This window comes from Sinocyclocheilus grahami, unplaced genomic scaffold (genome assembly GCF_001515645.1).
Source record: "Sinocyclocheilus grahami isolate Dianchi unplaced genomic scaffold, SAMN03320097.WGS_v1.1 scaffold369.1, whole genome shotgun sequence".
NCBI lineage: Eukaryota > Metazoa > Chordata > Actinopteri > Cypriniformes > Cyprinidae > Sinocyclocheilus > Sinocyclocheilus grahami.
The window spans coordinates 885,859-909,373 of NW_015505548.1; the positions used below are offsets into that span (position 1 = coordinate 885,859).

The following is a 23,515-nucleotide window of genomic DNA, read 5'->3' on the forward strand; positions in this document are numbered from 1 at the left end:
GTATGAAGCGTGGGGGGGGGGGGGGAAAGCATAAAGAATGAGGTTGGGCCAATCGTGGGCCATCGCGTCCCTGGTCTTTGAGAAATAGATTGGGCAGTGAGAGTTTTCTCAGAGGCAAAGAGGTCCACCTCGGCCTCGCCGAAGATCTCCCAGATCCTCTGAACCGTCTGCGGATGGAGCGTCCACTCCCCTGAGGGGGACCTTGCTCCTTGATAACATGTCCACTTCTTGGTTCAATTTGCCCGGTATATGTGCTGCTCTCAGGGTTGAGCACATGGTGCCCTTTTAGGACTGGCAGGAAGAACTGACAGGCTCGACATACTGCTTGTATTTCCAGGCAGTTGGTGTGGAAGCCTTTTTCTGCCTTCGGCCAATGGCCGAAAGTCGGTATTCCCTCGCACAGCGCCCTCCAACATGAGTTGGAGGCATCTGTTGTGACAACTGTCCTTCTGCAAACCATATGGCCACGCCCTGTTCCATCTAGCGGGAATTTTTCCCCCCGGGGGCCAGGGCTGTTACACAGGCCTGACGCACCCTGATCTGCATGGGATGGAACCCGTGGTTTCAACCAATGCTGAAGAGGGCATATTCAAAGCAGAGCCAACTGTAGCGCGGGCAATGCCGCCGCCATGAGGCCCAGCATCCTCTGAAACGCTTTGAGGGCGAGTGGTACCCATTGGAAGCCTGACTCGCTCTGAGCTGGGTGAACCGTTTCTACGGCTCATATCGCCAGCAAATTCATCATCTCTGAGCGCAGGACGTGTGCATCTTTGCTCTAAACTGAGGTGGGAACCACGCAGTTGAATCGCGGGGTATTCGAGCGAATTGCAATGAATAACCTCATTTTATTGTCTCCAACACCCAGTTTGGCACTACAGGGATGGCCTGTCAGGCCTCAGCCCATGTGACAAGGGGTTGGATTAAATTGAGAGGCTGGTCGCCGTATGGGGGGGACCCCACACTCAGAAGAGGAAATTTGCTTTTCCCTGAAAATACTTTCAGAAAATGCTTCGCTAGACTTAATGCTCTCATAGCAGAGCAGTCAGCCCCCGTGCGCGCTGCCTTAGTGTGGGTGTGGCCCAGACGCGTCCAATTTGAAGCTGTCAGTGATAGTAATCATTCGTGACGGCATTCTCTTTTAATCTGCCTAGAAAAGATCAAACTGCTCATTAGAAGAGGAGTTTTGATGATCTTTGTGTAACACTCAGGCAGATCAAAAATGCTGCGCGCATTCTCTCAAATCCGCTCGTAGCGAATGAGGGGAGAGGCGGGGCCGTCTTTATTCAAGAAGGCGAGCCATGAGAAAAGCAGAGCGAGACATGAACTCTCGTAGTAAGAGCGGTCTGTCTCAGCAGCGCAGCCTCAGCGTGGGCGTGACCCAGGCGAGAGGCGCGTTCAAATACAGAGCTGTCAGCGATATTTAATCATTGGTGACAGCGTTCTGCTCCAAACCGCCCAGGTGAATTCAACCACTCGACCATGAGGGGAGGCGATCCTCTCATGTAAACACACTGGCAGATCAAAGAGCTGCGTCGAGAGTGATGCAAGCGGGGGCCTTGCCGGCATTAAATCACTTAAGCCTGATCGATCATACCCGTGAGTTTGCCATTTCTGCCTCCGAGTAACTGGGAGGAGAGAAACACAAGAAGCGGGGGAGGCAGGGCTCAATGTTCAAATACAAAGCTGTCAGCGATATTGAATCATGGGTGACAGCGTTCTGTTCCAAACCGCCCAGGAAAATTGAGCCGCTCGACAATGAGGGGGCGGCGATCCTCTCGTGTAAACACACTGGCAGATCAAAGAGCTGCGTCGAGAGGGATGCAAGCGGGGGCCTTGCCGGCATTAAATCACTTAAGCCTGATCGATCATACCCGTGAGTTTGCCATTTCTGCCTCCGAGTAACTGGGAGGAGAGAAACACAAGAAGCGGGGGAGGCAGGGCTCAGCGACGCGCACACATATGCGAAGCTGCCCGCGTTTTGCTTTGATCTGCCTGGGAGGATTAAGCTGCTCATATAACGAGGTGCACCGATCCTCATGTGTAACACACACTGGCAGATTAAGCACGCATGATGTGTGTAGAGGATTGCTCAAGTCTGATCGTTCAACCCGTGAGCTCGTTGTTGCTTCATCAGAGGTAGCTGGGAAGAGAGAAACATGATCGCGGGGAGGCGGGGCCGCCTTCCGTGAATGAACGGGGGCAGACTGATTTTGTGGTAACAGCAGCCCGTGTCTGTGAGCGCAGCCATAGTGACACACAAATTTTAAGCTGTCAGTGGCAGCATCTGCTCCGATCTACTTAGCAGGATAGAGCCGCTCGATGTAAAGAGGGGCACTGATCCTTCTGTGTGAGACACGGATCGAAGCGCAGCGGGGAGAGCGAGTACGCAGGCTCTGTGTCGGCGTGAGATCGCTTAGACCCGGTCGCTTAGTTCCCAGGCTTCGTCGTTTCTCTCTCCGAGGCTTGCTGAGAAAGGAGAAATGTGAGAGCAGGGCTGTTCAGTGAAAGGCGATCCGCGAGTGGAGAAAAGCGAGACTCATGCTCGAGTGAGCATTCTGTCTCAGTAAGCGCGTAGCTCACTGCCCTTCTGCGGCAGATCCAAGTGCAACGAGGAGAGTGAGCACGCGGGTACAGTGCCGGCATGCGATCGCTCAGACCCGGTTGCTTAGCTCCCTGACTCCGCTGTTTCTCTCTCTGAGGCTTGCTGAGAGAGGAGAAATGGACGAGCGGGGCTGTCTTTAATGAAGGCGGTCTGCGAGTGGAGAAGAGCAAGACTCATGCTCTCGGCGAAAGCATTCCGTCTTAGTGAAGTGCAGTCTCTGCGTGTGGGCTGCACAGACAGGTCACGCACTCACTGCCCTTCTGCATCGTGCAAGATTCCGTGCACGAGCCACACTCGCAGCGCGACATTTGCAACAACATCGCTAGAAATTTTGCTCTTTTAGAACCTACCTAGAAATAAGCTCTTTTAGGCTCCGCTGCCGAGCCATTGGTTCGTTTTTAATACACTGCACAAACCAATGACATTGCAGTTACACTGCATTATTAAAAGGCTTCAGTCATCGGAGAAAAATTTGTTTTTCCCAAAGCGTCTTAAACAGACGCAGTATGAGTGAAGTATCGATAGGGAACTATATATATATATATATAAATATATATATATATAGTAACGGGGTGGAAGGAACACGTGACAAGGAGAGCTCAAGTGTGCGGTCTGCACACACAGATGACGTACTCATTGCTCTTCTGCATCATGCAAGTTTCCCTGGACGAGCCATGCTCGCAGCGCGACATTTGCAACAACGTCGCTAGAATGTGCTCTTTTAGGGCTTACCTGCTAGAAATAAGCTCTTTCAGAATCGCCGGATGGCGGCAGGGGAAACGGACCGGAACTGCTGCGTTGCTGTAGCAGCGGAGAAACAGGTCAGCTGTGCTGAGAGGTCCCGATTCCAGCTGCGAAGGTGTGTCAACGGCGAGCAGCTTTGGATCAACTTGAGGACGTAGAGTCGTTGCTGAAAGAGAAGAAATCTGAGAATCCTGTGGTGAACGCCCGCTTATATAGCCCGATGCCCCACCCATTCTGGCGGGCTTGGGTCAGCTGTGCTGAGAGGTCCCGATTCTAGCTGCGAAGGTGTGTCAACGGCGAGCAGGCTTTCAGGATCAGCGATGAGCATAGAGTCATCGCTGAAGGAGAAGAAATCTGAGAATGCTGTGGCGAGCTTTGGCGGGTTTCGTCGCCATAGGCTCGTGCAGCTCCGCTGCCTAACCATTGGTTTGTAAATTGTTTTAATACACTGCACGAACCACTGAATGAAAAAGGCTTCAGTTCAGGAGAAAAAGGCTTTTTTCCCATATGCGTCTAAGCAAGACACAGTACGAGTGAAGTATCGAAAGGGAACCTGTGCCCTAGGCTAGTTAAATCCATGCAGAAACTTGTGAACGATGCTCTTATTGTGGCATCACCGTTTAGTGACATCATTGAATGCTCCGGGAAAACATATTGTCAGTGTCGGTCACAGCGCCTTTTAATTGCTGTTTTGAATCCAGCAATTATGTATTTACAAATTATAAACTCTGATTATGACAAGTGTTGTATAAGAGCTTTGTTTATTAGAGGAATAATTGGTTAGCTGGAAAATGTTACATCGCGACCATGCTTTTGGATGCCGTTCGAGCCCATATAGCCTACATTTACGTGGCTTTGTTCTGGTTTGTCGGTTGGTCACAAATTTCCACAAATTCAAAAATATTTAAGCATTGTTTCTTTTCCTAAATCCTCACTGTCTAACCTTTTGCTGAGAGAGGAGAAACGAGAGAGTGGGGCTGTCTCCAGTGGAGGCGGTCCACGAGTGGAGAAGAGCAAGAGAGCAGTCTCTGCGTGCGGTCTGCACACACAGATGACGTACTCATTGCTCTTCTGCATCATGCAAGTTTCCCTGGACGAGCCATGCTCGCAGCGCGACATTTGCAACAACGTCGCTAGAATGTGCTCTTTTAGGGCTTACCTGCTAGAAATAAGCTCTTTCAGAATCGCCGGATGGCGGCAGGGGAAACGGACCGGAACTGCTGCGTTGCTGTAGCAGCGGAGAAACGGGTCAGCTGTGCTGAGAGGTCCCGATTCTAGCTGCGAAGGTGTGTCAACGGCGAGCAGGCTTTCAGGATCAGCGATGAGCATAGAGTCATCGCTGAAGGAGAAGAAATCTGAGAATGCTGTGGCGAGCTTTGGCGGGTTTCGTCGCCATAGGCTCGTGCAGCTCCGCTGCCTAACCATTGGTTTGTAAATTTTTTTAATACACTGCACGAACCACTGAATGAAAAAGGCTTCAGTTCAGGAGAAAAAGGCTTTTTTCCCATATGCGTCTAAGCAAGACACAGTACGAGTGAAGTATCGAAAGGGAACCTGTGCCCTAGGCTAGTTAAATCCATGCAGAAACTTGTGAACGATGCTCTTATTGTGGCATCACCGTTTAGTGACATCATTGAATGCTCCGGGAAAACATATTGTCAGTGTCGGTCACAGCGCCTTTTAATTGCTGTTTTGAATCCAGCAATTATGTATTTACAAATTATAAACTCTGATTATGACAAGTGTTGTATAAGAGCTTTGTTTATTAGAGGAATAATTGGTTAGCTGGAAAATGTTACATCGCGACCATGCTTTTGGATGCCGTTCGAGCCCATATAGCCTACATTTACGTGGCTTTGTTCTGGTTTGTCGGTTGGTCACAAATTTCCACAAATTCAAAAATATTTAAGCATTGTTTCTTTTCCTAAATCCTCACTGTCTAACCTTCTAATTTCAGGTTTATTTTATTGTCATTCACTTTTTATAACTGTTTTTGCGTCTCTTACTGTGATAAACATGCGGGAAAGGAAATGAAAGATTTCATGGCCATCAGATGTGGAAAGAGTACGAAAATATTCTACTCAAGTAAAAGTACCATTACATTAATACAATTTTACTTAAGTACAAGTAAAAGTACCGGTCTAAAAATCTACTCAAGTAAAAGTAAAAAGTAGCTCATTTCAAATTTACTCGGAGTAAAAATTACTTAGTTACATTTTTACAGTGGGAGGGAGGCAAAAATGGGATAGCCCTATAAATCTCAAACCAGTTGTTTTTAATTAAAGGAATCAGATTTTTTGAATTATAAGACATTTGGACTTTTATCAGGCAAATTAAATCAGTATCATTAAAATTAATCTTTTCAATGCAGAGGAAACAAGCTTCAATGGAAGTGGCATTTAGATGTATTTACACACTGTTTAATGCAGGACATCAATGCATGTAACCTGCAGTTACCAATGCAGAAATAATGTTTTGATATATAAGACATAAAATGTTGAATACTCATCTGAAATTATAAGAAAAAAAATCAAAAGATACTTTAAATATGAAATTAAAACCGCCAGTAGGTGTCAGCAAGTCACTGTTAATAAGTGAGTCATTGCGATTGAACCGAATCATTTAAACAATTGATTCATTCAGGAATGAAACCCTGTCATGCTGCTCAGAGATGCAAAACTGTGCTATGGTGTAGGGGTCGACCGATATGTGTTTTTCAAGGCCGATATGGATTATTACAGATCAAGTAGACCGAGAACCGATATATGTCTGGTGTAAAAATGAAAATGAATGTCAAAATTAAGAATAACAAAAACTGTTTTCCCAATACTGCGCCTGAAAGTCAAGACCTGCTCTGTGTTCTCTGCTAATAACCCGACTGCGAATGATGCGAGGGGCGTTATGTTGTCAGTGAGAAGCTGCAGCCGTGGCGGGGATGACTTTTGGTGTGCCGGCAGAACAACAACAATGTGCTACATGTTTCTTTTCCCCTCATTTTTTCCAATTGTCGTAGTGACGGAAAACTTTCATCCCTGAGTAGTATTATGTACTACATACTGCACCACAGTAATATGTTTCTGATCATTTCTTTAAGCTAACCTGAACTTATATTTTGAGGGGTTGCCATGAGGAACTTGTTTCTGTAGGTCTATGTAAATTATATGAAGACAGTTTTACTCCAATGAAACTGTCAAATGCTCATGAAGTGACTCTCAGAGGGAGTCAGAACAGTTCTGGAGATGGTGTTCATGTATTTATGTCCTCATGTAGTGATACGACAGAAGCTGAAATCACCGCGAGCATCGCACATTTTGTGTAGAAAACAAAACCGCGCGTCTGTGCCATTTACATACACAGAGACTCGCAGAACATGCTGGATTCATATTTAAATAGTATTTTTGTTAAATAATATTAATGCTTAATATTTACAGATACTAGTTCATATTGCGAATCTGTTTAAGTGTACTGACCTACTTTTGATTAATTCATCCAAACTGACAAATCTGACTCGTGGCTCCCAACAAATCAGATGGGTGGTGGGCAGAGACTGCTTTAGGCCACAGAGTGGTGAGTTCTGACAGGCTGCATCAGAGTTAAATAGCGCATTTCAAAATTAAGTTATTTTATCGGCAAATCGGTTTTGAAAATGACCGATACCGATAATCATAAAAATGCTTAATATCGGCGCAGATAATCGGTCGACCCCTACTATGGTGGTTGTGTTTGGAATTATTTTTGTCGTAGAAATACAGCAAAAACAGGCAATATGGTGTCTAAAATGCAAGTCTCTTAATTAACTTCTTTTTTTTTTTATCGAACTGTTGTAAAAAAAATCTGTTAGTAATCATACTGATATTTGGAGGAAAAACCGGCACTCTTCATGTGATATTGATTTACTATATGAAATGATATATACATTTTCTGCCCCTATATCATTCTAAATGCATTTTAACAGACTGAATCACGCAGTGAAAAAATGCACCCTATGCACTAGTCTAGTCTACTAGACTTCACGGCACTCTGTAGGAGTGTTTTGTATGATTTTTGGCAAAATACTGCTAATGTTAAATCGCACATCGATAAAACAATTATGATGATATCGCAGACGATATATATATCGTACACCCTGCACCACTGTCTTTTTGGCTAATTTGTGCAAAACCTCTTGCTAAACTGTCAAAGCTTCATTTTAACCACCAATGCAACGATGCAAGTATTTACCTTACCCTATACATGCTTGCGAAGAGTTGACTTCGAGATTTTATAAGCTGCTAGTTTGGTCTCCCTAGGCAAACACAGCTTACACTGCGTAATAGAGCTTAAATATGGCCAGGAGTTCACTTCATTTCCTTTGAGTTCAAATTCAGCCGAATACGGGGGTTTCGTTTTCAGCTGGGTCTGCTCTGCACCACCGTCTCCATCTTTTTTGTGATTTTTAGTGCCAGTTTGCTCTCCTGCCCATTATTTACTGCAGTAGTTTCCAGGGAGCGATTTTTTTATTTATTTTTACTCAGTAATTAATGTTTTAAAATGTAGCGAAGTACAGTACCTGATTACTGTAAAAATTGCTTAAAGGTAGAAGTAGACAAAAAAGCTACTCAATTACAGTAACGCGAGTAAATGTAATTCGTTACTTTCCACCTCTGATGGCCATGAATTAAGAATTTGTTCGATTTATTAATTTGTTCCCTCATTTTAGTTAAATCATGGGTTATTTAAGGAACAAAATTAATGAAACATGGACATTGACTACAAATTAATAAGTCGTAGGAACGAATAGCCTATCTGTCCTGTCCTGTGTCCCGCAGCCCTGCAAAGCGCACGATATGAAACAATTATCTGGGGAAATGACTTTGTTACTACATTTCTATGTTGAAGAACTTTTTGTTTCTATTTTAATGTACTTTTAAAGTTTAAATCACATTAAAAGCTTAATTTGTACATTATGAATGATGATGCATTTATATACTGTCACCGTCACTCACAACCGCTTGCACGTGTTTTGCGCATGAGCCGCACGCAGCCCAAAATGAAATGGCTTAATCTACCATCGATAGCTTTAATCGATTGCATCTCTTACCGACAATTAATCGATCATCGATTAATCGTGGACATCCCTACCATGAACCTTTATAGGCTTTTTTTGTTGGCCGTCCGAAGCTGACACTAGACCTGTGTGGATTCAGTTAAAGGGGTCATATGATGCGATTTCAAGTTTTCCTTTCTCTTTGGAGTGTTACAAGTTGATTGTGCATAGATAAGATCACTGAAGTTGCAAAGACTAAAGTCTCAAAACCAAAGAGATATTGTTTATCAAAGTTAAGACTCTGCCATGCCCCCCTAAAACGGCTTGTTCTAACACGCCCCCACATATCTACCTCACTATGTGGAAATATTAGCATAATGCGGCCTAAATGTTCATGCAAAGAAAGAAGGCGTGGTTCAGTAACCGCAGTTAGTGTTGAAGCAGCCATGTCAGGGAGACACTGTGTGTTTCAGTGTAAAAGCAAAAGCACTTTATTTGGCCTTCCGAAATTAGATGCATTTAGGAATCTTTAAGATTACTTACAACAGAACAGCAATGCATTTTATGGACGACAGTTTCGTGAACCTAGGAGAAGAGGTAATTCTGACTTTGCTATGACAATCTGGCACTTCTGAATCAGCTACTGTTTTGTTATTAGTTTAAGTATTTGCTATTGACTGTTCAAATGCGGAGTTTTGCGCATCGTGTGTGTGCGTGCGATAGCAATTAGTAAAACTGCAACAATGTCATTGTCAGTATCCACGCTTTGATTAAAATCGTATTTTCTACAGCCCTACCCCAGGTAGTCGCCAGGCGTCCCCCACTGAGGCAGTAGAACGGTTGGGGCCCAGTCAGGCTGGGTTGGAAATGATGGCACAGCACCACCCGCATACTCTGCAGCCACCCAACCCTGTCACAAACAAACCTCCCACTGAGGACTTCCAGTGCCAGGAAGCCCAGAGCATGGGCGGCATGGAGCATCAAGCGGGCATGGAGTCACTCCAATTTGACTATGCTGGGAACCAGATCCAGGTGGACTCATCTGGTGCTCCAGTTGGCCTGTTTGACTACAACTCCCAACAGCAGGTACAACTGCTCTTCTGCACTTAATTATTACATTTACAGTTACTTTGTTTTTTGTTTACAGTTACTTTAACTTTTTGTTTGCTTTAGCTTTTGCAGTATGAAGTGTCAATGTCTTGACAACATGAAATGCCATTTGCATTGCATTTTACTTCTTTAAAGTGACATGTCTTAGTGAAACAGAATGTCAAGCTGTAATGTGTGGATGGGACTTTTTTTATTTATTGAAGTGATTGAATTGGAATGAGGGAAGAGAGTGAAACCAAGGCCCAAGTTGCAACCTGGCCATCTATGAAGAAGCACGCTTTTTGCCACTATAGCAGAGTACTTAGTGTTTTGCAGGCTGCGTGTTCACTGATGGAAGTGTTAAAATAAACACGCACATTTGTTAATAGATGATTAAGCCTAATTTATTATTATTTGTGTTTCAAAATTATGTATGTGTGTGTGTATATATATATATATATATATATATATATATATATATATATATATATATATAATATACTGCATATATATGAGAATATACTATCTATCTCATGAAGTCACATTTATCTTTATTTTATGTTTATTTAATTTTTTTATTTTACATGTATTCAGCAACACAACTTTGACAACCTATGGTGTGAGTTTGGGGGGTGGGACTGACTAAGAAATAGTTTTTATTGTTGTTTTAGTGACTAGGTGATGTGTATGGCATAGAAACCGCATAACTGAGCTTTGATCAAACATTCAGGTACAGAAATGTTGGAACTTCTTCTGTATAATCTTACACAACTATATAACAAACCACCTATAAAATGAACTCCACTTCCAAAGTCAAACTGTTCTTCTGCATCTAGTTCTGCTTGGTTGTTGCTGATTTGAGATCATTACAAGTGTAATTGATCTGGATAATTCAAGAGGAGCTCTCTACGAGCCCCCAAGTACTAATAAGAGCCACTTTAGACATCACCCCAAGGGGTTGAATTCATTTACAGTGTCAGGATATCTTATTTGCCGCTGTGCCTTCTATTGCCTTCAGTGCTCAACTGGATTAAACCATTAAGCCGTGGTGTGTTAAGTAGCTATTTCTGCAGTGCAATTCATGCGTTACCAAAAATTACCAGGCCCTTTAGTGGCGACGGGAAGCCTTTTTCAGCTCTGGATGTCTTTCCAGTCTGAATTCCTGCTGTTTTTGATGCTAAAAGTGAGAACGTGAAGGTCTGCCTGTGAGATCTGTCTTAAAACAGAACTTATGAGATCATTTGCAACAAAACTGCATAAAAAGATGTGTTTTAGATTGCAAGACCTCTAAAAAATTACTAATGGGCCTATACATTATAAACATTGAATGTATTATAGAGATATCAACACCGCGCCACCGGCGGTAGTTGGTCCATTACCACCGCGGTGCCACCGTCATAGCCCTAGTCTCCAGTGTCACATAATTCATCAGAAAGTAGATTACTGGTGCTCAAGAAACATTTCTGTGTTGGAAACCATTGTTCTGCTTAATATTTTTTTATAAAAATTTTATTTTTTCCCCAGGATTTTATTGATTGATAGAAAGGTTAAAAGAACATAATTCTACGTTATGGAAATCTTTTGTTACATTATACATTTCTTTAGTGTCACTTTAGATCAATTGAATGCCTTTTTGGGTTCAGTAAGGTTTTTTTTTTCATGCAGTAGTGTACATCTGAAGGAAAATGTTTTGTTGCTGCTTATGTTGAGGATTTTTTTTTTGAGTAAAAAGATGTAATGCCGCCTTGTTTTTTATTTTTTAAGTTGTTCCAGCGATCCAGTCATCTCACAGTTCAGCAGTTGACCGCAGCACAGCAGCAACAGTACGCCCTTGCTGCAGCCCAACAGCAACACCTTGGTAACATTATTACTTTCAGACTTGTATTTTTATCCAGAGACTCTCTGTCTCTTATATCCCTTTTTCACCATAATGGAATTTGGTTTTAAGAGGGCAAAGGAAGACTAAGTAAAAGTTCAGTAACCCAGGCAGTCTCTGAAATTAATCTAACCTGTTTATTAATCTAATGCTCTGTGTGTTTTTTCGGTAGGCCTTGCACCTGCATTTGTGCCAAACCCTTACATCATTAATGCAGCCCCTCCTGGAGCAGACCCTTACACCGCTGCAGGATTGGCAGCAGCTGCCACACTTGCAGGTATACACATGTACACTAGAGCCCGACCGATATATTGTTTTGCCGATTTTATTGGCAGATATGAGCCTGTCACCGATATATCTGTATCGGCGAATATGCCGCCGATATGCCACCAAAATGAAAATCTTTTTTACAGAACATAAAATGCTTGTAAATGGTGTAATTACGTAGTTTGTCCAGCAGAGTGCGCTCCATTGTTTGCTACTGTGGATCTGGATGAAACGCTTTAAAGGTTAAGTGTATGTAATACCATTGAAACTTTGAACGGCCATGTCTCCGTAACGGCACGGCGGAGCCGCACCAAAGTCGGGGGATCCCTTCAGCTCGAGGAACCCTCTCGAATGCCGAATCGAGTGTACATCTCGAGGCTCCCTTTCGAATGAGACCACCCCCGCGTCGATAGCCCCCGTCGATAGCCCCCGGACCCCGGGGTCCGGGAGTTACGAGCGATTAAATTCACGGTCGGGCGCCGACTGATCTGTCGATCCCGGGGGGCTACTGACGCACAGAGGGTGGCGTTCGAGAGGGCTCTTCAAGCTAAAGGGATCCCCCGAATTTGGTGGAGATCCGCCGCCGTGTTCGCTTCAGTAAGGAGGTCTCTTGTTCAGGCAGCCGCATTCAAGTGTTGTCTTATTCGACCGTAAGTGCCCTGCGAAGTGGACTTCGCATGATATTCCGCCATGTTTCCAGTTCCAAGGGACCGTACACGTTACATTCAAAGGGCATTAAAGTGCGCGAGACGTGAGTTTAAATTGTATTTATTTACAGAGGTGTATTATGTCACACTTCACACTTCTCTAGTAAGTTTCGTCTGTGTGAAGACAGTAGCACAAATCCGTGAATGAATGTTCCGAAGTTGAATTGAATTGAAATAAAGTTGAATAAACTTCAACTTTACTGTTCAGTGCACTGATGTCAGACTCATTTTGAATAATAAATAAATTTGTCATGTCATAAGTGTTTGATCACCACATTTGAGTGATCATTGCAAAAAATGTGTTTATGTATATATATTCTGTTTATGTATATACTGTATTCTATGTATAGTACCAGTCAAAAGTTTGTACACACGAATGGGAAAGTGTCCAAACTTTTGACTGGTACTCTACTATAATATACACACATACTTTTTTTTACTCCCTAATATTTATATCGACCCCCAAAAAACCCATATCGGTCGGGCTCTAATGTACACACTTTATAAATATCAACCATGGTATAGACAATCCTGGGATGCTAATGTGGAGAGTCCTCAGTATAAAGCTCATCATGTTTTTCCATAGGTCCAGCTGTAGTCCCTCCTCAGTACTATGGAGTCCCGTGGGGTGTGTATCCGGCCAACCTCTTCCAACAACAGGCTGCAGCTGCTGCCAGTCATTCTGCCAACCAGCAGGCATCCAATCAGGGTCCAGGACCAGGACAACAGGTTAATGACTATCTCAACATTTAAAATCTGCACACTAGACTTTGAACATAGGAAATTTCTTCGGACAATGCAGCGGTTGTGATAGGTCACATTCTGCAGCATCTTTTTAAAAACTTAAATTCAACACATCATAAATAATACTAATCCCAAACTGTAAACACGTGTAGTCTACTCCACTTTCCTGCAGTGCTGCAGTTTTAAATATATGCTCTTTAAATTAATGTGAAACTTCTTTGCATATTTCCACTCTCCAGCATTAGTTTGCGAAAGAATGAAAGTCAGTGGAATGAAAAGTGTAGTGTGACCAGCACTTAAGCCTTGTTCATTGTGTGACATTACTTTTAGGAGGATTTGAAATAAATTAATAGATAGCGCCAACTTGTACTGAACCAACGCTATCGACAAAACCTTTGGCATAATGTTGATTACCGCAGAAAATAAATTCCACTTGTAATTTTTTGTAAACTCATGGATACAGAAAGGCATGTTGGTGGAAGCACACAAGGTTATTTTAAATATTAAAATACACACTGTTGTTATATCCTGTCTTCATCACCCAAAAGCATCTGTAACACATAACCCAGGGTTTCCGCGGGGTCTTAAAAAGTCTTACATTTAGTTATATCAAATTTAAGGCCTTAAAAATTCTTAAATTGTACAAGAAAGTCTTAATTATGATTTCAAGAGATCTTAAATTCGGGTACGGAAAGACTTCAAAAGGCTATGATTTCAATGAATAAACACAAGCTCTGCACGTTCAAAGTCCGGTGCTGCGCTGCTCTGTGTTCTGCCGTTTCCAGGAAAACAGTTATATTTCTACCAAACGCTCCACCTGCTGGCAGAGAATGAATGAGCATTTTCAATAAAACTGCTGGTTTTATGTTCAGACCAATGCGAAAATCGACCCATGTTTTTACCCTACAAACACGCAGAGCTTTAAATGTGAACTGGTGGATCGATAAGAAGACAATGCATTATAAAAATCTAAACAGTATAGGGGTGTGCGATATGGATGGTCTGCAATAAATATCGTAATTGTTGTTTTAACGATGTGGGATTTGATATTATGAGTATATCGCAAAAAGCAAACACAAAACACACCTACAGAGTGCACGCATACATTAGGTGATGACGTCTAGTAGGTTAGACGAGTGCGCGTGCGCATTTAGAGTGTTCTTTCACTGCATGAATCAGTCTATTAAAATGCATTTAGAATTATCACATAATTTAAGATATGGGGCAGAAAATGTATATATTTATATCATTTCATATAGTTAATATCACACGAAGAGTGACGGTTTTTTCTCAAAGTAAGCATGATTACAAATGTGATATTGATTTTATACAACAGTTCAATAAACAAGTAGTTAATATTAAGAGACTTACGTTTTAGACATCATATTTCCTGTTTTTGCTCTATTTCTCCAACAAAAATTATTTCAAACACAGCCACAACGTTTTTTTGCGTCTCTGAGCAACAGGACGCTTCTTTGTTCCTGAATGAATCAACCGTTTAAATGATTCGGTTCAATCGCAATGACTGGCTTATTAACAGTGACTTGATGCCACCTACTGGCAGTTTTAATTTCACATTTAAGGCGCCGTTTCATTTTTTAAATAATTTCAAACCTCAGTTTTCAATGTTTGATGTTTGCAATATCAAAACATTATTTATGCATTTGTAACTGCAGGTTAAAAGTATTTAATTTCCCTCAGAGCTGCATTAAACAGTGTGTAAATGCATCTAAATGACACTTCTAATGCAGCTTCTGTGTTTCCTCTGCATTGCGAAGATACATTTAGTTGATACTGATTTAATTTGCTTGGTAACAACCCAAAAGCTTTTTAGAACAACCCACTTTTAGAAAAAATGGCTTTAAGCCAAAAAAAATGGCTTAAAATTAAAAATAAAACTTTTAATTTCTATAATTGCTGTGAACTGACCACACAGAATATGAAGAATATAAAAAAATTCAGGAGTCAGCTGTCCACGGTAGTCCTTAAGATATCAGCACAATAACACACTCAGCAAAATATCGTCTAATTACTATCGATAAAATCCCAGAAAAATATCGAGATATAATTTTTTGTCAGTATCGCACACCCCTAATTTGTTATTTAATTGATGTAATAATTTATTGATAATTGTTTAAATATAATAATTAATACTTTTGACTCATCCATTTTCTTAACAATGGTTTAAAGGCTGAAATGTAAAGTTTATCACTTTATAAAACTTTGTTTTTGTGAAAACTTTTATCTGAACTGTAAATTATGCTTTTTACAGTAATTTTACAGTTTAATATGGTACATAGACATTGCCCTACCCCGCTCATATGGTATTCATTTCATTTGTGCAGGTCTTAAAGTTTTAAATCTAAGCTTAAAAATCCTGCAGAAACCCTGTAACCAGAAGTTTGTTTGCCTCGGTGATTGAGACCAGCGGTTCTCAACCTTTCTGACAAGTCTTTGTAGATCATTCTCATCATTTACAAAAATGTTCAAAGGCCCCCAGACCTAGTTTTGTATTTCAAAACTTTTATCTATGGGCACTCCTAGTTTCTGAAAATTTTTATAAATAAATAACTACAGTAATTATAATTTAAATATTGAAATTTCAGGATTCCAGATTTTGGAGCTAAATGTACTTTTGTGTTTTGTGAATATTTTAACTTTTAAATTTTCATGACTCTTTGAGGTGTTCATAATTTAAGATTATTAAAATAAAAAATATTTGTAGCAAATTAGCTCAAAAGGCTAAACAAACCAACAAATAAACATACACTCACACGTACATACAAAGTGGATGAATGAAGCCATTAGAGAAACCAGATAATGCAGTTATGGAAAATGAGTCAGAACCACCTAAGTTAAAAACCATCAGTGTCGTTTTACAACGGGGTCTACAGCTTATACTAAACCTCTGTTTTGTTTAGTTAAATGTATGATACTTGCATTGCCTTGGTCGTTGAACGAGGGTCCGGATGCAGTCTCGGATGAAAGTTTTGAAGGTTTGGTGGTGTTGGAGTTCTTCACGTTCTTCCGGGTTTGAAGGGTGATGAACTCCAAAAGATGTTATTCTGGCTCGGTGGTGATTGAGAGAGGTTTCTCCCAGATGAAGGTGATGAAGAGCTAAGAGAGACATCAGCTGAGATCCAAGGATTGTTGGTGAATGTAAAGACAAGGCCGAAGCCTGGCGCAGACTTAAGGCTTGCAGAAGAGTTCAAGCTCACATCCTCATCTTCTCAGAATCTAACAGAACCGCAGACTGAAGCAGGTTGCTGATGTGTTTGCCTTTAACTTCTATTGAGGTCACACCTCTCAGGGGTCAAAGAGCCAATGGTGACTTGCACTCTTATCGTAACCATGCATAAAATATATACAATACACAAAATCATATACAATAAGGTAGTAATCATGCACAATGACCTAGGGATATGAATATTAGAAAAATGTGTCTATGAATTAATGTAATAAGTAATTTCCTATAGCAGTATGTGTCTGTTTTAGAGAATTAAGTAGGAGGGAAGATTCTCTCTACATACTTTTAGGTCGTAAAGTTTATCTGATCTGGCTGAGGTGTCCTGGTTGCCATGGTAACCAGGGGCCTAGATGTCATTCACAGACATATAGGCACCGAGTGTGTAAACTCTAACCAATGAGAAGGCCATTAAAATCGTATGACTAGTAGGGGTGTGAATCGTCACTAGTTTCATGATTCGATTCGATATCACGATTATATCAAATTTATTTTGTGCATTTTTATTAAATTATGTAAGCAGGCTACTTTTTAAAATAATTACAAATTAATAATAAATAACTAAAATTAAGAACTTAACCAAATAAATATAGCTTCAAAACATACAAGCAAATATAAAGTAATAAAGGGGGGAAAAAGACAATTACAAGTGAAACAAAAAGTCCTTTCAGTATCTGAGTGCTTTAAGTATCCGAAGGTTTACAGACAATCATCGTTATGGGACAACGATATTTTTCTTTTTTTCTCAGCATTATTGCTGAGTGATTGTTACTGATGAGATCATAGACAGTGGCAGCTTAAATAGGCTGCATTCACACTAATGCACACAGATCTATTTCGACAAATCAGATGTTTTGTCCTGTTCTGAAAGCATAACTGACTGTTTACATCAATTTCGTATCATAAAAGTATTCGGAGATGCAAGTGCATTTAACTGCAGCCATGGTCAAGCTTCAGGACAAACAAACACAAAGCAAACATGAAAGTCTGTCAGTATGTGAGTTTTGTGCATCTATCAATTTGTTCTGCATTCCAAACGGCGTCAATGAAAGCACATCTAAAGTAAAACACTGAAATAACAGCAGGTGGATGCACACACTGTCCAGCAATGCACACTTGTCTCACAGTGCATATCCTGTGCAATGAAGCCTGCATCGATTGTCTCTAGCGCACAGACGTGCCATAATATGTGGGAAAAAGTTTTTTGTTGCATTGATTAATTTCAACACCCCTAATCACTTGCATAAACACATGTTGGGATGCTTTGTAATTTTGCCTTGCGAAAGTGAATGAAACCAATGAGAAAATGCAACAATGATAGTTTAAGTCCCTGTTTCAGAACAAAGCAAGCAATCTGCAGGTCTGAAAATGCCCTTAAATAGCTTTACAGTTCAAATTGTAAATGAGTTTGTACCGATACGTTTTATAATGCAAACAAAATGTAGAGTTTTACTTTATAAGGCCCAGATTTACTAACAGCTTGTGCCAGCGCAAACCGTCTTTTGGCATTAAAATAGTACTGCCAGGATTTACTAAAGACGCACAGTGAAGAATTAGCACTGAAAAGGTGTGGACACGTATTTTTGCACCTGACCTTACTGAATATGCATTTGTAGGAGTTTCCCTTTCAGATGCACAATTTATGGGAGGAGAGTATTAAAATGAATCACGCAATGTGATTTACTAACGTTTGCCCTCGTCAAATTACTGGTATTTGTGCTATTATTTAATGCTCAAAAAAAGCATGTGTTAAAGCAGACGCTAATTTGCGCTGTCCTTGGTAGATTGTGTTGGTCATTATGGAAATGATCTGGCTGCATCTGTGTTCTTTAATTTATGCATTCAGTAAATCACCCGCAGAAATTTCCACTCCCATTAGCGCTTTTTTGGAATTGCGCTCACACTGATTTGCCCTGTTTAGTAAATCTGGCCCTAAACCTTCAAATGGGCTGTCCTGGTTCCATTGTAAGTGTTACTGTAACCGTGATTGTTGCTTAAAAAAACTGAAAGACGAGTCAGTTATTTTCTCTGGTAATCAACATTGACACGAATGCTGTTGATGAAGCTGAACTAGTATTGACACAGCAACATTCATTTAACCAGCGCTCATAGTTCAGTCATAAGACCAAAGAGCTCCTCAGATGTTGAGTGCCTTGACCTTAACATTGTTTACAAGTAAGACAGTGTTTGTATAAGGCATCTTTGCTTAACTCATCACTAGGCATGGGACGATAACCGGTTTCAAGGTATACTGCGGTTTGGAAAAGCCACGGTTTCAAAACCACTAAAATGTTCCGTTATACCATTTTTTTTACGTGTCGTCAAAGACCGAAAGTGCAGGACTCCCTCAGTTGTGTGCAGCGAAGAGCGTAACGAGTCACATGACACCTCTCCTTCCGGTTGGTGCGAGCGGTCAGAGTCACCTGTGTGTAGGATGGCCGAAGGAGATGAATCCCTGGAACTTTTTCCCCCGTCAAAAAAGATGAAGTCTGTCGTATGGGAATTTTTTGGGTAACGTAGACTAACCATGTTCCGTACACAACGATGTTCCGTACAGATGATGTTTTTCTGCGATTTAGTACAATAATTAAATTTAACTGGTATCACGTCTATACTTTTAAGCCTCCTGCCATTGTTTACATCTGTTCAAAATCACGCATTTAAAAAACAAAAAACAAACTTTGCCACTGTTTGAGTGTTGTACGGAGAGACCGTGTGTGTGTGTGTGACACTCACGCTTTCTCTTTCCTTATGCGTGTATGTGCACACATCCTCGTACCTCACCGCTCCAAACCGTCTTTTGGCATTAAAATAGTACTGCCAGGATTTACTAAAGACGCACAGTGAAGAATTAGCACTGAAAAGGTGTGGACACGTATTTTTGCACCTGACCTTACTGAATATGCATTTGTAGGAGTTTCCCTTTCAGATGCACAATTTATGGGAGGAGAGTATTAAAATGAATCACGCAATGTGATTTACTAACGTTTGCCCTCGTCAAATTACTGGTATTTGTGCTATTATTTAATGCTCAAAAAAAGCATGTGTTAAAGCAGACGCTAATTTGCGCTGTCCTTGGTAGATTGTGTTGGTCATTATGGAAATGATCTGGCTGCATCTGTGTTCTTTAATTTGCGCATTCAGTAAATCACCCGCAGAAATTTCCACTCCCATTAGCGCTTTTTTGGAATTGCGCTCACACTGATTTGCCCTGTTTAGTAAATCTGGCCCTAAACCTTCAAATGGGCTGTCCTGGTTCCATTGTAAGTGTTACTGTAACCGTGATTGTTGCTTAAAAAAACTGAAAGACGAGTCAGTTATTTTCTCTGGTAATCAACATTGACACGAATGCTGTTGATGAAGCTGAACTAGTATTGACACAGCAACATTCATTTAACCAGCGCTCATAGTTCAGTCATAAGACCAAAGAGCTCCTCAGATGTTGAGTGCCTTGACCTTAACATTGTTTACAAGTAAGACAGTGTTTGTATAAGGCATCTTTGCTTAACTCATCACTAGGCATGGGACGATAACCGGTTTCAAGGTATACTGCGGTTTGGAAAAGCCACGGTTTCAAAACCACTAAAATGTTCCGTTATACCATTTTTTTTACGTGTCGTCAAAGACCGAAAGTGCAGGACTCCCTCAGTTGTGTGCAGCGAAGAGCGTAACGAGTCACATGACACCTCTCCTTCCGGTTGGTGCGAGCGGTCAGAGTCACCTGTGTGTAGGATGGCCGAAGGAGATGAATCCCTGGAACTTTTTCCCCCGTCAAAAAAGATGAAGTCTGTCGTATGGGAATTTTTCGGGTAACGTAGACTAACCATGTTCCGTACACAACGATGTTCCGTACAGATGATGTTTTTCTGCGATTTAGTACAATAATTAAATTTAACTGGTATCACGTCTATACTTTTAAGCCTCCTGCCATTGTTTACATCTGTTCAAAATCACGCATTTAAAAAACAAAAAACAAACTTTGCCACTGTTTGAGTGTTGTACGGAGAGACCGTGTGTGTGTGTGTGACACTCACGCTTTCTCTTTCCTTATGCGTGTATGTGCACACATCCTCGTACCTCACCGCTCCAAACTTAATCCGGGAAAGGTGAACATTCCTGCATCATAACTTGGACTGAAAGATGAATGTGTAGAAAGCGAGCATTTTGTATTCATTTTTTCATTTATATATTTTTTTTACAGAAATTGTTTTGATTATATTTTTGATTATTGAGCTGCAGGTTTAGACTCACTTAAGTGACTGCATTTAATTAAGAAGAATTTAATTATTTATTCTAATTATTTAGCCTGACATGTTTACTGTTCCAAAATGTTCTTATATGTTTCTTAAAAATAAAATGTGTTCAGTGGAAGAAAAAAAAGCTGTTGTTTTTTACCCAGACATTTAAAAATAACACATTTTAGAGCTGTAATCGCAATACCGTGATATTTTTATCTAAGGTTATCACTCCGTCAGAATCTCATACCGGCCCATGCCTACTCATCACTCAATTAATAGTTTAAAAGAGCAACGTTTTTACTTTGTGTTCGATCTGCAGTGACACACTCCTTGTTGCCCAACAGTGTAGTGCTCATTAGTTTTAATCCATCCTTTTTTCTTTTTGCTCACCATCTAGTCTGGCTTCTGAAATGATCCACTAATCCCCTGCACATTAAAATGCATTTCAACACATTCTGACATTACTGAAAATGAATAGTGAATTAAAGAAACAAGTAGCTAGTGTTTTACTTAAGGCTGTATTGTAACTCTTTCCTCGCCCAATCCAGGTGATGCGTGCAGGGACCAATCAGCGACCTTTGACCCCTGGCCAGAGCCAGCAGAGTCAGCAGGAATCCCTTGCTGCAGCCGCTGCAAACCCAGCGCTGGCCTTCACAGGCATGACAGGTGAATTATGCTCTAACCTGTTTTCTTCCTGTTTTAATTTGTGCAGGTACTCTTGGATTGGTTGTTCCTTACATCATAGGCTGTGCTTCATTTCCGTTCATCTGTGTACTTCATTTATGTGGTGTGGGAATCTGAGGAAATGTGTGTATGTGGTCATTAACAGTTTCAGCAACTTATCTCCCAGAAGAGTTCTTGGTCCTGCCGATTCACAGGCAATTTCTGACTAGTTTGGGATTATTGAAGGCAGACTCTTATGGACTTGGCGTTGAGCTGCTTTTCATGCTAAAGAACTAATATGCCGCTGCCTTTCTCTGATCATGTAAGGTTGTTTTCTGTGGTGACTGTGTAACTGAGTATTTTTTCTGGGGACTGCCTACATTTACACAACTAAAAAAAATTTAAAATGGAGGCAGAACTGTCTGTTTATTGATTTGTAAATCTTTTTTCTTACTGAAGTGCATGAACACATGCTTTCAATATCAAAGTCTGTTGCAAATTAGTCTACACATGTTTGCACAGTGCTTTTGTGCTCATTTTGGCAAGCTTCACTTTGGTGTGCTGACAAAATGGGGCGTTGCAATACATGACTGAGAATATATAATAGGAGAGAAATATCAGAGGCAGTTCTTAAGTTTGTCACCCCCATCACTTCCATCCTTAATCAGTGAGTGCGACGAGAGATTTTGGTAAAATCAATCAGTAGCTGTGACAGAAATATCAAAAATAAAATTGTTTCTATTTGTAAATGGGGCACCACCTTTAAATGTCTTGTTAATGTCTTTACTGAATTTAATCTTTACACTAAAAAAATTTCATGTAGATATAATTTTCACTCAGAAATAGTAAATTTCACTGATAGTATTTTGGACTCGTATAATCTTTATTTACAACATATCATTTTATTCATCTTGGTCAAAAGGAGCAGGAACACTGAAGTAAAACTTTTTTTTTTACTTGTAAAGACACTGATTCAGACCCCTATCTGTTGTGTTTTGATCAGGTTACCAAGTTCTAGCACCAGCTGCTTACTATGATCCGACTGGAACGCTGGTTATGGGTCCTGGAGCTCGGGGTGGACCTGTCCGACTGGTCCAAACCCCTCTCCTCATCAACCCAGCAGCTGCACAAGCTGGTGAATATGCTTGTTTTGCCTTCTCTTTAAACAGAAAACCTTTTCAGGACTTTGTATTTAATAATGTATTTGTTTATTTTTATTCTATTGACCAAACTGATTTACTTTTTCATTTTATTACTTTCTTTCCTCCTTCTTTTACTACTTTCCATCCTCTGTCTAGCTGCTGCTGCATCTGCATCAGGCTCTGCTAACAGCATGTCTGGTCCTGCTAACGGTCTGTACCGGTCCATGGGCTGCCAACAGCCCCAGCAGCCTCAACCTCAGCAGCAACCACCTCCACCCTCTAGTGGCCTGCCCTCCAACTCCTTCTATGGCTCTGGTTCAGTGGCTCCCAGCTCCCAGAGCAGCTCGCTATTCTCTCATACAAGCGCTGCACCTCCTAGCACCTCTCTGGGTTTCAGCAGCACCGGTGGATCTCTAGGTGTTGGGCTGGGATCTGCACTCGGTGCCTTTGGCTCCTCAGGTTTGTTGCGCTATTTGCATGGTGTGCATCGGTGACTGTTAAAGTTAAAAAATTGTCAAATCAACCTCTTTTTATGTTTTGTTTTGATTAGAATGCTATTTAAATAGACATCTGCCCTTGTAGGTTATAGGTCACTCAAGGTCAAAACTATTAAAACCTCAATATATCTTCAGTAGCCACGGGTGCTAAATACCTAAATAAAATAAGACCTATATGGTGTATAGGTATTTTTTAGACAAATTTGCATGTTTTAAATCAAATCTGACTGTCACTTTTGCATTTACATAAACATGCACTAACTACTAACATGATCGTTATAAAACTATTTAAATCACAAAATACATTTGGGAATCAGAATATCAACTATTTCACAATCAAGTTGAAAAAACAAACAAAAACAATACATTAATCATTCAGCTTGAAGTGTCAAATTTGTTGTACCTCTATGGAAGTAGGAATGTAATGTGTTATATCTTTTAGTCTTTTTTCAAAACTACAAGATCTTAATAAAAAAAACAAAAAAACTTTTTTTTTTTTAAAGTGACGTTACGTGGTCAAGTATGGTGACCCATACTTGGAATTAGTGCTCTGCATTTAACCCATCCAAAGTGCACACACACAGCAGTGAACACACACCCGGAGCAATGGGCAGCCATTTATGCTGCGGTGCCCGGGAGCAGTTGGGGGTTCGGTGCTTTGCTCAAGGGCACCTCA

General features: G+C 40.9%; 1 protein-coding gene across 1 annotated transcript in view; it reads left to right on the top strand.

The window, feature by feature from the left end:
* LOC107549332 (pumilio homolog 2-like) overlaps positions 1-23,515 on the top strand; it is a 52,484-nt gene that overhangs the window by 4,022 nt on the left and 24,947 nt on the right. The window contains exons 3-9 of the mRNA XM_016230379.1: positions 9,164-9,458; positions 11,226-11,319; positions 11,510-11,614; positions 12,898-13,040; positions 21,086-21,203; positions 22,204-22,335; positions 22,499-22,801. Coding sequence (XP_016085865.1) covers positions 9,164-9,458; positions 11,226-11,319; positions 11,510-11,614; positions 12,898-13,040; positions 21,086-21,203; positions 22,204-22,335; positions 22,499-22,801 — 1,190 coding nt within the window. The remainder of the gene's footprint in view (positions 1-9,163; positions 9,459-11,225; positions 11,320-11,509; positions 11,615-12,897; positions 13,041-21,085; positions 21,204-22,203; positions 22,336-22,498; positions 22,802-23,515) is intronic.